Source organism: Fusarium odoratissimum (genome assembly GCF_000260195.1).
Source record: "Fusarium odoratissimum NRRL 54006 unplaced genomic scaffold supercont1.8, whole genome shotgun sequence".
NCBI lineage: Eukaryota > Fungi > Ascomycota > Sordariomycetes > Hypocreales > Nectriaceae > Fusarium > Fusarium odoratissimum.
The window spans coordinates 451,476-467,828 of record NW_022158694.1 but is presented as its reverse complement, the minus strand read 5'-3'; the positions used below and the strand labels follow the sequence as shown (position 1 = coordinate 467,828).

The 16,353-nt window shown below is 50.7% G+C and overlaps 4 protein-coding genes and 1 non-coding gene across 9 annotated transcripts; 3 read left to right on the top strand and 2 right to left on the bottom strand.

Moving 5' to 3' along the window:
* Window positions 1–11: 11 nt before the first annotated feature.
* FOIG_05956 (uncharacterized protein) lies at window positions 12–4,199 on the bottom strand. Of its 4 annotated transcripts, XM_031204879.1 has the most exons (5): window positions 3,490–4,199; window positions 2,197–3,424; window positions 1,382–2,145; window positions 261–1,333; window positions 110–193 (listed from the first exon to the last, which is right to left on the bottom strand). In XM_031204879.1, the coding sequence occupies exons 2-4, from the start codon at window positions 2,831–2,833 to the stop codon at window positions 1,133–1,135; spliced, it is 1,602 nt and encodes a 533-aa protein (XP_031065128.1). In that variant the 5' UTR covers window positions 2,834–3,424; window positions 3,490–4,199; the 3' UTR covers window positions 110–193; window positions 261–1,132. The 4 variants fall into 4 exon arrangements, with proteins under 4 accessions (XP_031065126.1, XP_031065127.1, XP_031065129.1 ...); XM_031204877.1 differs by having other exon boundaries at window positions 12–1,333; window positions 2,197–3,427; XM_031204878.1 differs by having other exon boundaries at window positions 12–1,333.
* Window positions 4,200–4,883: 684 nt separating this feature from the next.
* FOIG_05955 lies at window positions 4,884–4,978 on the top strand. Its single transcript has one exon. It is a non-coding gene; the product is annotated as a tRNA-Ile (tRNA).
* Window positions 4,979–5,743: 765 nt separating this feature from the next.
* FOIG_05954 (6-phosphofructokinase) lies at window positions 5,744–12,026 on the bottom strand. Of its 2 annotated transcripts, XM_031204875.1 has the most exons (4): window positions 9,070–12,026; window positions 8,156–9,010; window positions 7,632–8,102; window positions 5,744–7,574 (listed from the first exon to the last, which is right to left on the bottom strand). In XM_031204875.1, exons 2-4 carry the CDS (start codon window positions 8,867–8,869, stop codon window positions 6,408–6,410), a joined length of 2,352 nt encoding a protein of 783 aa, XP_031065124.1. In that variant the 5' UTR covers window positions 8,870–9,010; window positions 9,070–12,026; the 3' UTR covers window positions 5,744–6,407. The 2 variants fall into 2 exon arrangements, with proteins under 2 accessions (XP_031065124.1, XP_031065125.1); XM_031204876.1 differs by having other exon boundaries at window positions 8,156–9,561.
* On the top strand, window positions 9,521–12,766 carry FOIG_05953 (uncharacterized protein). Its single transcript, XM_031204874.1, has one exon. The coding sequence runs from the start codon at window positions 10,592–10,594 to the stop codon at window positions 10,967–10,969; it is 378 nt and encodes a 125-aa protein (XP_031065123.1). The 5' UTR covers window positions 9,521–10,591; the 3' UTR covers window positions 10,970–12,766.
* Window positions 12,767–13,143: 377 nt separating this feature from the next.
* On the top strand, window positions 13,144–16,197 carry FOIG_05952 (uncharacterized protein). Its single transcript, XM_031204873.1, has 2 exons — window positions 13,144–13,729; window positions 13,778–16,197. The coding sequence occupies exons 1-2, from the start codon at window positions 13,630–13,632 to the stop codon at window positions 15,364–15,366; spliced, it is 1,689 nt and encodes a 562-aa protein (XP_031065122.1). The 5' UTR covers window positions 13,144–13,629; the 3' UTR covers window positions 15,367–16,197.
* Window positions 16,198–16,353: the final 156 nt, after the last annotated feature.

Genomic DNA, 16,353 nt, shown 5'->3' with positions numbered 1-16,353 from the left:
TTAGATAAATATCCTTTGTTATTCAGATACTAAATAGTAAGTAATAGGTATGATTGCCCCAAGAGTCCGGCCCTAGCTTAAGTAAATACACTACAATCTCTTATTTGTTGCCATACAAGTATGTTCAGTGTTAGACCACATGCTCTCACTTTGAGTCGTAGGCATCGTACAATGATACTTATTTATGCTTAACCTTGGGAGGGTAATGCAAAAAATCAACACAATAATGACAACAAGTCTCTATTCAGTGTCTCTCCTACCTGAGCCCTAGCCACCTATCAAACAAGGGATCTCTATCCTCGTTTGCGAGAAGCGCCAGACTTCCCAGTCTGCCAGCCGTTTGAAAGCCTACACGCAGGGCCCTATAACACAAGCCTTACAGGGTCGAATCAAGGAACTCAAGGTCGCATCAGATATTCGATTTGGCCGGGATAAGAGGCCAATGACATCTCGCAGTCCAGGGGTCAAATACCGGTGAGGTAGTATTGCAACACCGATTACTCGTTCATTACCCGGGCATCTATGCATGCCGGAAAAGAAGAAATCCTGAATAACTTGGTTCGCGATGAAGGACCGCCGGGCACTAATAAGTCGGGATCAACTCCCGTGAGTAAAAAGAGTTGAAACTTATCATTCTTATTTACTTTGTCAAGTCTGCGATCCATGTTGGTTAGACGTGGGTCTCGTAGAATGCCCCTCGATGGAGGGGTAGGCAGCGGGATGTCCGAAGACCATGAGGTCACCAGTCCCAACAGGCAGCCCCTCAATCACGAGACTTCTTCTTCTTGTTGCTCTTCTGCCTCCAAAGGAGCATCGTAACGGGAGAATATAAATGTGCGTATTGAAAAGGTTGTCGTTATTTATTTCTTGTCATAAGTCGTAATTATGCGTTTCAACCAAGCATCTACATACATCCATTCCATACCGTACAAACTCATATCGTTTCATCCGCTGTATATGATTGATTTCGTAAATTCGTACAACCAATAGTTGCCCAATATGAAACATCATTCACGACACCAGTACATGTCTGTAGTTGCTTTGGAAAAAAAGGTATCCATTACCCAAAAAGAAAACCTCCGCTGCCCTTCAAAAGGTGACCATGAATGAGAACGCCAGTAAAAAAGCAGACTTAACGCAGGTAGCCTCGGGGTGGGCGAGTGTCATAAAACGTCTCACGTTCCGTTACCTCGTCCCAGCGAGGGTGGCTGTGTCGGTGACTATCGCGTTCATAGTCGAATTGGTATTCTCTTTCATACTCCAGCTCTCTCGCGCGCTGCTTTCGAGATCGTCGGATCTCATCGGAAATGTCAACTAGGCGAAGAACGTCGTCCTGCAAATGTTAGCATTCGGTCGTTGTCATTTTTGGGTGACGACTTACGTATTTAAGATAGTCCATGATGTAGTAGAACTCCTTGGTCTCTTCGTATTCATACCCAGAGCTCTCAATAGCCTCACGGATAACGAGGTCCTTGGTGATCTCAGTCCACATATCCTTTGGTGGTGGAGGTGCAGGTCGAGAACGCGTTTCTCGTGTTCTTTCGATATCAATTTCCCTCTCGCGATCGTAAATGGAAACATTAACGCGGTCACGAGTATCTGGGGGTGACGGGTCCTTCAGAATGGGCTTTGGCATGGGCGCAGGAGCAGGTGAAGGAGCGCCATCCCTCTCAGGAATGAATTTGCTCTTCCTGGAACCACTGTACCTCGTCCAGTTTGTCTCGGTACTTCCACCGCCGACTCCATCCATGCGGATGCGCTCAGTGCCTGGGGGAACATCAACGAGTGTCCAGTCCTTGGTAGCACCGCCCCAGGCTTCACCCATTCGGCCGCGAGAGTCAATCTTGCTGGTAAGATAGTCGCCTTCTTCGTCCACAGCACTGGGTGTCGGCAGAGGAGCAGCTGAATGGGCTCGACGCCGGGTTGTTTCGGACTCGTGTCGAACCACGAGTTCGTCATCGCGGTAGTCGGATCGTCGTTCTCGGCTTTGAGAACGAGTGCGCGATGTGCGAGTAACATCTACTTCAGTTCTGTTCTTTGACAAAGAAATATCGATATCTGTCTCACGCTCTCGGACTCGGGAAGGAGCACGAGGCTGAGGCTTTGGCTGGGGAGGAGGAGTAGGAGGTCTAGCTTTGATCATGCCTGCAACTGTTAGCGTTCTGAGTCGTTTGGTTAGAACTTCAGTTTGCTTACCATGGTCGATATCCCGGTAGTGGGTGATAACCTCTCGCTCGATTGTTGGTCCGCGGATAGTCTGGGGCGGGGGAGGCGGAGGAGAAGGCTTGGGAACCGGAGGGGGCGAAGGAGCCCTCTCGCGCTCAATGATGCGAGTGCGAATGCGCTCTCGCTCCTCAACTGGAGGGGCGGGCGGAGGAGAAGGCGACTTTGGTCGCTCAACGTATCTGACAACACGGGCGGGCGAAGGAGCTCGCCTGGGAGGTGGTTGAGAGGGTTCTCTGACTCGCTCTCGCTCGTAAACTCTGGTGCGAGAACGCTCATGCTCATGGTCGTGCGAGTGATGGCTGCTGGGTGAAATGCTGCGGGGTCTTCGAATGATGCGTTCCTCTCGAACGCGAACTGGGCTGGGACTTCTGGGTCGGTGTCGGTCGATGGTCTCTACTTGACGCTGGCGCAAGACCATGGGACCAGCTTCTGTTCGGCGAGTATCTTCTCGCAAAAAGGCGGGTGTACGAGATTCCTCTCGCGGGGGAGGGCTGATGGTAACGGTGCGACGACGATAGTCGACTTCATCAAGCCCCTCCGGAGCTGAACGTCGAGGAGCAGGGTAGTAATCCCTCTCCTCGAACTCAGTAGCCCTTACACGGGACATTTTGGTGTAGTAAAGTGCTGTTTTCTGTGGATGTGTATATACCGATGCTGGTTTTGGTGCACTTTTGAGGGCGCCAACTCAATTCAGCAGGCTGTTGGGTTGCGACAAAGAGTTGCAAAAGGGTATGTCGTCACACTTCAAACAAGGTGGGGTTCCAGCGACGAGACTCAGACTTGGTGAGGTCTTGTTACGAGCCAAGCGAGAAGCAAAGCTGCAAACTACAAACCCAAAAGAATGCGATGTTTTTGAGGTGATAAGAGAGGAGGAGAAAAGCAATAGCCAAGAGAAATGGAAGAGAAAGGAAAAAAAGAGTTTATGAGTGTCAGGTGGGTTTAATGGCGCGCAAGCCGCAAGACGCCGCAAGAATCAGGCCCCAGGCGAGCAAGGACGGAGCATGGAAGCAAAGCAGAACGTCGTCATCCGACAGCAATAATGAGAGGGAACCCCCCGCCAACAATAGGGTGTCAGCCGTGACCTTGACCTTACTCTAGTTAATGGAGGGGCTGGGCATGGGCAGTGCTGGTGCTGGGCTGCTTGAGCAATGTCAAGATGGGAAGACCTGGTAAGCTGTTGTAGTGGGCAAAGCGGGGACTGCTGCTCCAAGGTTAGGTACAAGATTGATGATGGTGGCAGCGGTCCGCAACGGGAGAACTAACATAAACGATGATCTTTTCGCCTGTTGCACTTTCGTCGAATAGTATGTAGCAAGTCTGATCGAACCTCTGTCCAAACGTTGATCGTAAACTCGACAACTTCAGAGGAATCTTGCCTGGTGTGGACATCAACGAATGACCACAATAGACAGACGGTATACCCATCCAATGATCCATCAAGTACCGGAGGCAAGTCAGTCTGCCTGCCTTACGACCCCAAACACGATGAGTCTACCATGGCGGCCCAATGAGACGGGCCCTCCTCCCACGCGAAACATTCAGATGGAGGGTCAAGCGCAGCCAGGAAGAACATGAGACCTACCAGCCTGACAAACTCTACTCAGAAATTGTCTCTGCCCAAGGCCCCATCAACGATAGTCCCATTTTCCCGTTATAGAGTTCATCGCCGTTGCCTTGTACGATTCTGGGCATTCGCTGGGCCTAATTTTTGCATCTATCGATTCGTGCTTGCTCTGCCCCTTCTTTGACGAGAACAAAAGCTCGTTTGTTTAACATGCAAAGCTGGCTGTGGTGTGGAGATCTACTGACGCAATAGTGCAGCAGCTCACCCCGGCATCTTCTGGTCCTTGGCCCCAGTGCATTGCGAGATGGGAGCCAGAACAGGGCTCTCAGACTGCCCCCTGCGGCGCCACGAGTCCATATCAGCGAATAACGTGAAGGCTCGAGATGCAACTCAGTGAGGTCGACAAAGAAGGTACAGATGTTAATTCTGGCCGAAGAGATAACAATTGTGCTGAGCAACGCGAATGCCGCAAGTCTATCTCTGTCACATAAGAGTTGCATGCAAATCATTGCCCTTGTGATCGGCGATGGAGGTCCAAGTCGTTGTTCCGCTCAGTTGGGCATTGAATCTCAAAACGAGTGGTCCTGTCATGGACTAGGACTGGGGTCTCTGAGAATTACTGAAGATCCTTGAGAAACATCGTACCGAACTTCCAAAGTCACACTGAGAGCCCAACGAGGCGTCGAGCTTGAACCCCATAAGCCGTCATCCTCAGCTGTCAGTTCCTGGTCGAAGCCCTTTGGAGTCGCTGAGGCATCAATGCTGAGCATCTGCCGTCCTTCCATGGTTCTATGGCTGTCTGTCACATGTGACATGCTGCTGCACAGACCAGGCAAGTTTGCGTGCCAGGCAGGGTTCATGACAGGGCACGGTTGAGTTGGATTCGTCTAGATTGTTCTCTTGAAACTTGACATCGAGGAAACGGAATATTGGAGGGTCAATTGAAGGGTCTACTAGCTTCAAATTCTTCTAACGGGATAGTTCGTCAAGCTTTATGCCAAGCATTTGGTGACAGCAACTTCCTCACTGAATCCGTCTCTGGAGCTCAGGAACATAGACTCAGCTACGAAACCCACAGCCATCGAATTGGACGGCTTCCGTAGCTCAGTTGGTTAGAGCGTCGTACTAATACTTCATTCCGAGTATTCGGTAATGCGAAGGTCTCAGGTTCAAGCCCTGGCGGGAGCAATCCCAATGCCTTCCAATTCGTATTTTTGATTCTCAGACGTCTTTGACAGATCTGAAACTTTCTTTTTGCAACTTTCGTTCTTGTTTATTATATCCGCATGTGCAGGTTGTTTACTTGCAATGAGTGTGCCACTGCTCGAGTTTAACTACATTAGTGTATTTATCAAGTTACTACCTTGTTTATTTCTCTGGTTCAGTGATTAAACAATTCCTTTAAAATGGCAAGGAGTCTTACATAGTTCAATATTGTCATGTCAATCCATCGGCCATAGCCCATTCAGGGTGCAAGCAGTGTAAACCACTTACAGGATTTAGCAAACATGACATTTCCTATCAGGCTATAGTCAAAAGAACGTGACCTATCCAGAACAGTCGAACAGCGTCCGAGACAGTGCTGCCTAGACGCTATCCATCGAAGTCTAGGTTAGTAGTAAATCTCAAGTTGTAATCCTCCAGAAGTGCAAATGTCAAGCGATAGACGACATCTTGTGTAGAATGTCTCCAGAACTATATACCAATAACAAACCACAAAACCATACCGGCCCAATATAAGGATATCAACTATAGACTATTTAACTTAAATACACCAAGAAGATTGAAGGAATAACCTCCTAAAGTACTCTTAGATGCTCTTTAAACCAGAACTTACCTTGAACCAGATGTAGATAAACCATGAACATTGGCAATTAACTGCATATATTATCACAGGTAATCACCACGAGGATCGACACGTTGAGATTCTGATAACCATTCTATAAGAAATGGCGATGCTTCTGTGAATTTCCTAGGCATTATAAACAAATTCTGGCTTGGTAAATATATTGGCTGGACGAGCCACATCGCATTTAAATTGATAGAAGGGAACCACACAAAGAATAAGGACTCATTCGCACAGTAAGTCGGATGTAGCTGGGATCTTGTATCTCATAAGTCGCCCAGAAGCATTAACAGCAACTCATTGTCCAGTATCTCAATCGGCAGCAACTTACTCAAGCACGGGTATTTTGCCGACCCCTTGAATACAAATTTACCAACTACTTCTTATCGACTTCAACTATGTTGTAAGTGCTTTGGGGGTTTGTAGATTTGACTGAAACACAGGCCCTTATCGTTCCGTTGATGCTGAGATTGAGCCCGGCAATGACGCTTCTACAGGCACATGAAGACTCGGTATTTGTCGTAAATCCCTATTCAGTATTCCTTACCTGGGCTATTTCTGCTACTTATCCAAGAAAGCACTACAGACGGAGTGTAATACAAAAAGAGCATATAAACAAGATTGTCGTTCAAGACCAACGTGCCAAAGATAATTGCTTGAACGCCTAAAACTGATTTCATTCATACTGAGCTATCATTAAGAATAAAGGTGAGGGGAAAGTGAAGTAACGTCAATCTGAAAATGACCTTATAGCCAAAAGATGACGTCCCCCTACAGACCACGTTTTGTGTCCTTTGCGATCAACCCTGTCAAGCTCTTCTCCGGCTTAGGGTAGTCAGGACGGCCCGCCAACATGTCTACTACCTCTGACAGGCCCAGCCAGTGGGCAGTCGCAGGTCTTCGGTTGGGCCAATCTGTGCCGTGCTCCTCTAGCTCCTCCATTGCGTTGAACACAACCTCGGAGCCCTGGATACCAATGACAGAGGCACTCTTGGGGTCCTTCTTAACGTGGTTATGAGCATTACGTCCAAAGCCCTCAAGATGCTGGATGCACTTGATGGCCAGACGAACAGCTCGGCAACGATCCATAGCGGAAGGAACACCACCCTGCTGGACGTGACCAGGAATACTCTCTCGGCTCTCGAACCGGTCGTGAGCCTCTTCGCGGATGATGTCCGCAATGAGCTTAGCATTGTAGACCTTGCTGGACTTCTCGTTTACGAGAATCAGGCGTCCAGCACGGGACTGGCCCTTGTCCTTCTTGAAAACCTCCTTGAGGTGGTTAACATCGGAGTTGAGCATCTCAAGAGAGATACCTTCCTCGGGGATGTAGACAGCGGAGGCACCAACATCCAGGCCAGCCAGGGTAGCGATGTAGCCTGAGCGACCACCCTGAGTCTCGATAACGAAGACACGACGACGGGTAGCGGACGCTGATTGCTTGATCTTGTCACAGTAGTTGACAAGCTCGTTCAAGCAAGTATCTGAGCCCAGAGAATACTCGGTTCCGGGAACGTTGTTGGAGATGGTGGCGGGGAGAATAACCATGGGGATGCACAAAGAAGGGTATTCCTTCCTGGCCTTGCGCATTTGAGAAACGGAGTGGAAGGCCTCGAAACCACCAACAAGGAATAGAGCATCAAAGTGGTGCTCCTCGATCAGGTTGGCAATCAACTCCATACCAGACTCGCCAGGAAGCTCTCGGTTTGTACCAATCTCGGAACCGCCCTTGCTTGCCCAACCGTCAACCTCGAGCCAGTCGAATGGGCGGACAGCGCCGATAGGCTTGTCATCGTGGTGTCGCGCGAATCCAGCGAAACCGTTGTGAATAGCCAGAGGCTCGTGGCCCTTGGAAAGACAGTACGCAACAGCAGCACGTACTGCAGCGTTCATGCCACCAGCAGGGGCACCAACATTGATGAAGCCAATTCGCATGCGCTAAGCAGTCAGTTGTCAGTAAGAGGAACAATAATGCAGAGTTAGGGCCAGACTTACATCCTTTTCAGGCAGCTTAGAATCGTCAACCATGACGTTCGTGGTCAACATATAAGAGCCCCATTGGTCGGCGAACTCGGCATCACGAAGAGACATGGCCTTCTCGAAGTCTTTGGCATCAACGGCCTTGGCGAGTTCTTTGGTCTCAGCAACAGCTTGCATTAGAGGCTTGCGGACAATCTTGTTCTCGTTAATAGCGATGAAAGGAGTCTCGGTCTCTGGTGTAGCTTCGAGGACAGCCTTGACGGCTTCGACACCCTGCAGGGTAGCCAACATTCGGTCGTATGCGACGGCAGTACCGCCTCGTTGGACGTGACCGAGGGTGGTAATACGTGTATCGAGAGCAAGACCGCCCTCGCTCTTGTCGGCTAAGATGTTCTTGATTTCTTCGGCGCCGATCTTGTTGCCGTCCTTGTCGCGGGCACCTTCAGCGACAATGACAATGGTCTTGCGCTTTCCAAGGTCTCGATGCTGTAAGTCGTTAGTGCCTGTGATTGGAAGCTATTGTCTGCGCTTAAACCTACCCTTCGCACAACGACCTTCATATCTTCCTGCCAATCATGCTCACGAGGTCTTTCAGGAATAAAGACAAAGTCTGCACCAGTTGCGACACCGGCCATGAGGGCCAGCCAACCACAATGTCGGCCCATGACTTCGACGACGAAAGCACGCGAGTGTGAAGAGGCTGTCGCTTCGACGTAGTCGACCATCTCGCAAATACGGGCGAGTGCTGAGTAGCAACCAATGGTCGCATCGGTTCCTGTGAGATCATTGTCGATAGAGCCGACGAGACCGACAATGTTGAGATGCTTATAAGGTGCTATTTGTTCTGTAGACAGCTCTCCCTTGGAAACGAGCTCTTCCAGCAGAGAAGGCCACTCAGCTCGGAACTTGTCAGCACCAGTCAAGGAGCCGTCACCACCGCAGATGATCAGAGCATCAATGCCAGAAAGAACCATGTTCTTGGCGGCCGTTAACCGACCGGGACGCTCGTAGAAAGCCATGCATCGAGCAGTACCAATAAGTGTACCACCCTCAGAGAGGTAGCCTCTGACATCGTTCCACTGCATCTGTCGGATGAAGTCGCCTCCCTGCACCAAACCCTCATATCCCTCGTAGACGCAGTAGGCGTCGCAACCCATGTGAAGGGACATGCGCACAACAGCTCGGACAGCAGCGTTCATGCCAGGGGAGTCACCTCCCGAGGTCATGACGGCGATCTTCTTCTTGGGGGCCATTTTGGCGGATTCGAAAAGACAGGAAGAACGCTTAATATTGATGATTCGATTCAAGGTTTGCCAGAACCGAGTTGAAGTAAGTTTGAGATATTGCGTAGCCGTCCGGAGAAGGAAAAAACGCGGGGGGCAGATAGTGTAGCTCTAAAAGTGTATATGATGAGAAACAAGGGCACAACAATTGGGGAGAGCACGATACTTACAGGAAAATAAGGAGAAGAGAAGAGAAGCGCCGGCTTCAACGGATGATATTGATAGAATATGGTCTCACCAGGTTTCCTGTCAAGAGAAGGGGGGAAATTATTATGGCGCCAGCTTCATGGTCCGGGCAGCAGTCGGTCGGTGACGCAGCTGGAGGTCAGGATAAGTACCTACAGTAGCGAGGGGCAGCACAGGGAAGCCAAGAACCGACTGACGAAGTGGAGGGTATGATGTGTGAAGAAAGAGCTCTTATCGCTTATCGGCCCGCGCGGGGGGGCAGATTTTGGTTTTTTTTAGGTGCCAGTCTTGACCCAAGGTGAGCTTTTAGCTGGCTCAGGTGGGTTATGATGTTACGATTCGTAAGGTGAATTATTAGCACTCACCTCACTTTGCAGCCTCTTGTCCCTCTAGTCTCGGTGTTTTATGCTTGCTTGCTTGTCTGGTTGCCAATTACCAGCTGCGATAATCCCCTCAAGCCCCTCTTCTTTTTTTATCGCACGCACAATCGAATCGAAGCTGTTAGAATAATACCGCATTCCTGAGGTATTCATGCTATCTGATCCACGTTTCGGTGGCATTGGGCGACGCAATGGTACAGAAACAGCATTGGCAGTGGGACGGGGCGCTTCCATGAGACGTCATAAAGCCGCATTCATTCTTTTTTTGCCTACCAACAGGCCGGGCAAGAGGAGACTTTGCATGATTTCAATCATGAATAACTGGATGTTGAATACATGGGTTGTGTCAAGTATCCAACGTATTTCTGCAATATCTATCTCTTCATATGTCACTTCAAAGACAACTACCGGCGCATCAAATTTTTGACATGATCTCCATCCTGGTCTACCGCGATCTGCTACTTTAGCTCTAGCTAATTGGCATGTAGTGGTTCGTGGGGCTGAAGTGCGTTGAATGACGGCAGCCAGATCTTCAACGCAGGACAGGTGATTGTTAAGGCATTAAGGCAGGCTGAACTGCAAGATCGAAGAACCGAAAGGCGATCGAGATGTCCTGATTTATCAATTGTCAGGCAGGGGCTCTTACATGGCTGCTCACCTCACATCGTATGCAATTTCAAACACGCCATCAGTCACTACATGCCCATGTCATCCTCAAAATCGCTGGCCTCAGAAGACGCCTCAGATTGAAATCAATGTCTATCGTTATTAAAAGGGATAAATACTTGAGAAATGAGATAACTCATAAACCAGTTTGCCAACGGACGGCATAGAAGAACCAAAGCTAGGACAGGACATCGTCTTGCCATCTTGAATACCCTAGACCCCCACGCGAAGAAGGCAAGACAACGGTCAACACACCTAGACAAGAGTCATGAGTTTCTAATTCCATGACTACAAGGGGCCTGGGACGCATAATTGCTTTGGTAGGAAGAGATGCCTTCCAATAGCATATCTGAGGCAGGCAAAGGTGCGAACTCCAGGGTCACCAGCCTGCCGGCGCTCTGAAATCTGACCAGTCATTGAGAAAACTTGACAGTCATCTTGGAAACCGAGACGGGCTGTGATGATCGCTGCGAGGATTACTGAGGCGTCCACCACTGAAGCCCTGTGTTTACAACCCGGCGGTGCAAGCAAGGAAATGAGAGGTCGAAATGTGAAAATAGAAAGCCCTTTAGGAGAGTCATATGGCTGCAGATGCAGTTTTATGCGCTGGCAAGCGTCACCTCACAGCGGTTGGGATGGATGGTTGGCCTGGTGCGACGGCAGCGCGTCTGCTGACCTGGAGCGCCAAGCGCTGAGTCGCCAGGACCCTGAAGAAGCGCCCCTGAACATGACGACAGAGGCCTCAGCAGGGCCTCAGCTCATCGCAACCCAGGTTAACAAGGCTCAATTCAAGTCTGCCTCCCTTGAAGCTGCCTTGACTGCCGACTGTAACTGTTAAGCCTCTCGACAACGAGTGGTGCGGAGGATCCTGGAACATCAAGGCAGGTGACCTACCCCAGGTATCGTCACTGAAGCCTCGGGATATTCATTTATGAGCCGGTAGCAAGTTTCTCGTCTGATCTGCTCGGCATATGTCCGTGGTCACGCCTATCCCATGATGTCGGGCGCATCAACGCAGCAGAACGGACGGGAGGCAAGTCCTGCCCAACTGACTATGGGCAGAGGGATAGTTGCAGGCTACGGCCCAAAAACCTCACCTCCAGAGTGACTCAACTCGGCTTCGTCCCGTCGGAATGAGCTCCGTGGTCAGGCGCAAGGACACGGTCATCAGTCATCAGTCGTTACCCGCCTGTACTTTCACCGCGCATAGCCTTTCCCTTACTTTCCCAGTGTCGACAGATGAATTTCTAGGCGAGATCAGTCAAAGGCCCGTGGCCGCTTGCGGAGGCGAGGTGCAGCGTGCGGATGACAATCTGGGGGCTCGTTGTTATCACGGGGTCACCGGATATTGGTTATGCCATTGAGAACGGGTCAAGTTAATGAATCCCCACGATCCTCTGGGGCTTCTACAGGGCGAGAATCACTAGCAGGATTCTCATTTCCAATCCCAGATCGCCCAGAATCACGTCAATTCGCCGTTGAAGTGGAAGCCTGGATTGCAAGCGGACCAATTGACGCTTTAACACGGGCGTCTGTTGATGATACCGGGTTGGGGTTGGAATCGAAGCTCAATGCCAAAAACACCCTTGACATAACCGGTCAGGGTCTTCAACACAATGCTCGGCGAAAATTCTCTCAGGGTCTATCATGTGCCTTGAAGCTATCGAGCTAATGGCTTCCAAGAGAGCCGTTCGTCCTTACCGAGTCTCACTATTCTCAGGATCAAATGCCTTGGTGAATGTTAAGACCGCGGTTAATCCGGGCCAGAACAACACAAAGCGAGGCTTGGATCACCAACGTGACTTGTGATGGGGCCTCAGACAGGTCCCTGATGAGGAGCGGGCTACAGGGTGCTTCATCCGCGGGAGACAGAAGGTCCCAAGAGAATGACAGTGGGGGGGATTGGACCTGGCAAGGCAAACATCAGGGTCGTCCTCAGTTCTGGACTCGGATGCCCGATTCGGTCTCAGTTCACAACGGAGCCGTTCAAGGGAGATGGACAGGACACATGACAAGCTGTCAACGTTCCAGAACGCCAAACGGACCGCAGGATCTGCTTTCCGTTACAGGAGGCCGCGGCCCCATTAGGAAGAGTTAGGGGACACCGAGAGATAGAACCGTTTGCACTCCCGAGACCGCCTTCGTCTGTGCTCGCTCCGTAACTGTCTCAGGTGGGCCACTTACTTGATCAGGTAATCCAGATATAACCCAAAGAGGACTGGCTCGATATCTCCGAGTCTAAACTCTGTTGGGTATCATAGTGACCCGCTGCTTGAACACAATAAGTGCCTCTTCAGGTAAAGACCCGTGGAAACTGGTCATCAGGAAGAATTTGCCTCCCCCTCTCTTCCACCTCCACCTGTGTTCCTCCCCCTGACAGAAGCCCTGTCCTTGTCTGCTGTGTCGCCGAAGTCGAACAGCCAACAGACCTTCCCACCTCCACCTCTATCATCCTTTGCCCTGGCGTGGACATGACATTGGGCAGGTTCTTGATTCGAGAGGATCCCTTTGTTCAGAGAGGAACAGAGTCAAAGATACAGACGAGGAATAAATAGCTCTTTGGTCTTCGTTGTCATGCGTTTGCTGTACTATGCTGTGCTGTGCTGTGCTGTGCTGTGCCGCCACTTTAACCCCCATTCTCAACTGAATCCGTCTGGTCACGCCTCTGTAAAAGTGTAAGGTTAAGGTGCCACCCCACAGGAATCAATCAATCAATCACTGGACTCATCCTGAGTGAACCGTAACTCACATCAGCGTACATTGGCAGCGAAAATTCTCCTGCGCCGCGGTACTGGGAGACTTGGGCTTGTGCTATTTGGGTGGTACCCGCTATTTCCAATGCCCCCCTCCTCCATTTCTACTCCAAGTACGTACCTGAGCCACCCCGGCGAAAGTGCAGTGGCTCGCACCCCCTCTGGGGCCCACGCCCCTGCGTCCGACACCCCTGGGCCTGGCGTGCACTCGTGCTTGTGCTAAGGTACCTTAGACTCCATTTACATAGCGCACACCGCGACTCCCTTCCCCCAATCCGTCTTTCTTCCCACAGACCAAACAAGAATAACTACGTTTGATCCCCCCGGACTTTGTTCGTCCTCCTCCACTTACACATACACTTACACCAACACCCAACATCCATTGCAGAGGATTTTGAGAGGACGACCTTGCACCAGGAATCGCCTTTACACATACAGTATATATCTACTCGAGGATCCCCATGAAACGCAGCATCCACCTCGACATCACACTGACACGCCAAATTCGCTTACATTGACCTTGAACTCCCTCGACTTCACCGCCCGCGACTAAGGCTTCTCCACCTCGAAACTCAACCTCTTTACTACGCTCTGGCGCATTGTCGGCTCTAATTCGATTTACTTCGCCGACGACCTATACAGAACTTGTCGACCACTTCGATTGCACTTACAACTTCGACCGACTTATTCGCACCCACCCTCGCAACTCTCCCCAGTCGATTCATCGACAGGCCCAAGACACATTATGCCCTATCGTTTAGACACTCACGTTTTGACAGTGGATGCGAACGTCATCCACAAGGTCGATACTGGCAATCCCGCCAATCTTTATAGCATGTGGACTGGTAAGTCGTCCCTTGTTTGTGCCGCCTGCTTATATGCTGACCAGTCAGTCTTCTCTCGGTGCGCAGACTCCGTTGAACAAGGTCGAAGACTGGAGAACCTTAGCTGGCGACTGTGGCAAAGAGAGACCTTTGTCGTCGACAACGAAGAAAAGACAGCACCCTCTACACAAACTCTTCCCCAGAACATTCCTTCCGAGTCAAGGATACCCGATCTTCCTCAACTGTCTGGCAGTGTTGAGTCTCTCGTAGACGAAGAGGCCGTCGACTTTAGTTCATTATCAGCACCACTTGAGATCGCCCGCCCTCGTGTACGACGTCAAGATTCTTGCGCCAGCACCCGAAGCAAGCGCGAACGCCACATCAGCTCCGACGATTTCGAGAAGATGATTGTCTCTATTGTTAAGGACAAGGGTCCTCTGTCGGCCCCTCCTCATGTTGCTCCCGTCCCCAAGGAGTCCCTTCCAGTTCCTCCTGTTTTCGAGCGTTCTGGTTCTACTACAACCGAGTCTCAATCGCCTGCAAAGTCTATCACAGCTTCAGAGGGTTCGCCACAACCTTCACCGCAAAGCCTCCCCCGCACCACTGTTGTGCGTGGCTTCTCACCTTCCCAGATTCCCACTCCTCGAACTATCTCCGGTGCTGCTCAATCATCAGACGCAATTCCTGAGCCCAAGTCGTCGCCTGCTGCCAAGGTGGTGCAACCAAAGAAGCCCGCTCGTTTTGCGCTTGGTGGCTCTTGTTCGTCTAGTGAACAGGACCAGAGCCTCAGCAACAGCAAGCCCATCATTCCCATCATCAAGAAGCCCGTGTTCCAGATCGGCGGCTCCTCTGAAGAGGACGGCTCACTCAAGAGCGCCATGGCTTCATCACGGCCTGGCTCGCTCCTCTCTGCACGCAAGAAGCAGGCCTCGTTCAGCAACAATGTCATGACACGAACAATTGATGATGAGGCAGCTGTCGACTCAGATACCGACGACTACATCGACGAGAGCGCCATCGATGACGATGACGACTCTTCGGACTGGGAGGACTCGATGGAAGAGAGCGGCAAATCCAGCATGGACGACAAGTTCTTCCAGCGAGTGGATTCCAAGCCCAATTTGACCTCGCGACGATCGCTCATTACCCTCATGCTTGCCCAGAACGATCGCGCACGCACTCTTGGTAACCACGCTTCCCAATCGACTTCAGCCATTCCACGATCTCGTATGGCCCACGGCCCGTCACTGGGTGCCTCGCCTAATGACTCTGACGAGGCTCCCCTGATGATGAAGGGCATGCGTGGACCTGGTCTCAAGCCGATCCATGAGGTCCCTAGGTCTACTGCTCAGCCCATCATGACCGGCCCCAACCACATCCAGCCTCAAGCTGCGCTGTCACCTCGCACTACTCGTCGCAATATGTTGGCGACTGAGTTGACTGAGTCTCTTCGACGTCACCTCCTTTGGGAGCGACAACAGAAGTCCTCGACAGCCAATGCCGTCCTCAAGCGACGACATACATCACACGATGTGGCCAACCTGAAGCAGTACCCTGAGAAGCCTTGCATGAAGAAGAGCGAGGATGTGAACGCAAGCAGCTGGAATCAATACTTCTCCAAGGAGGCCAGCGACGGATACCACTCCAAGGGGTGGTAAATGATACCCATACCATATTATACCATACCGACACAACTATACCCACTACGATTGTGCATTGGACGGCGCACGAAAGGCATCACCACATCAGCATTGAGCGTTTTTATTTTTAGCTGCACTTGGCAGCGTTTGTTTTACAAGTCGTTTAGCGAAACGGAACTCAAAGTATTTTATCATTTTATCACTCATGGCGGGGACTCTTAACATTATGATACCATGAAATCGTGTTTTTTCAAGGCCGCGGTAGGCTCTTGTTTCGTCATTTCCAGGCTCGGGGCACGTGTACTTGTAGTTCATATGGGGAAGATTTCTGGGGCAACCTGAGGATATGATTTCGCTACGAAAGTTTGAGGTGGAGGGAACCTGAGTTAAGGCGGAGCATGGGTCACGAAATACGGCCATCGGTTTTACTCGAGCAAGCGCAAAAGGCGAAAACAAAAGTCAAAAGCAGTGGATGATGACAAGCGAAAGCGAAGGCGAAAAGGGGATGTATGAGCGAGAGAGAGAATGAGATGGAAGAGCAAAAGATTAAACGAGTCACTCAGCAAAAAAAACTCGCAAAAAGGGCGAATTGTCTATGAGAAAGAGGTTTCCGCAAAAACATGAATAAAACTTTTCACGTTGAACAAACAATGAATGACTTGATCCAATTGAGTGAGTGAATCGATCATCCAGACGCAATGTGTGTGGTGTTGTGATGGAATGTCGCATTGGATTGTGAGTCGTCAGAAGGGTTCCAAGGTTCCTGGATGCTTCAAGGATTGCTGGAGACATGACCCAGGATGGACGTCATCAATTCCGCGTGTTTTCAGCACTGAGCCAGGCCTAGCCAGCACCTTCAGAGCTGAGGGTTGCAGGCAAACACCAGCGGCCGTTTAATGCTAGCAGGCGGAAATCCCATTGGCTCGGGGAGGAGAAGCCCCAGGCCTTGAAGGCCATTTGAGTGTGGCAGACCCGACCAAGCAAGCCAGCGCTGCAGGCTTTGTA

Coding starts and splice junctions, on each gene's coding strand:
- FOIG_05954 (XM_031204875.1), bottom strand. CDS start 8,869: ATGGCCCCCAAGAAGAAGATCGCCGTCATGACCTCGGGAGGTGACTCC. Junction 8,103..8,155: donor TGAAGGTCGTTGTGCGAAGG/GTAGGTTTAAGC, acceptor AACGACTTACAG/CATCGAGACCTTGGAAAGCG. Junction 7,575..7,631: donor CTAAGCTGCCTGAAAAGGAT/GTAAGTCTGGCC, acceptor CTGACTGCTTAG/CGCATGCGAATTGGCTTCAT.
- FOIG_05952 (XM_031204873.1), top strand. CDS start 13,630: ATGCCCTATCGTTTAGACACTCACGTTTTGACAGTGGATGCGAACGTC. Junction 13,730..13,777: donor TCTTTATAGCATGTGGACTG/GTAAGTCGTCCC, acceptor CTGACCAGTCAG/TCTTCTCTCGGTGCGCAGAC.
- FOIG_05956 (XM_031204877.1), bottom strand. CDS start 2,833: ATGTCCCGTGTAAGGGCTACTGAGTTCGAGGAGAGGGATTACTACCCT. Junction 2,146..2,196: donor CTACCGGGATATCGACCATG/GTAAGCAAACTG, acceptor TAACAGTTGCAG/GCATGATCAAAGCTAGACCT. Junction 1,334..1,381: donor TCATGGACTATCTTAAATAC/GTAAGTCGTCAC, acceptor TAACATTTGCAG/GACGACGTTCTTCGCCTAGT.
- FOIG_05953 (XM_031204874.1), top strand. CDS start 10,592: ATGATCGCTGCGAGGATTACTGAGGCGTCCACCACTGAAGCCCTGTGT.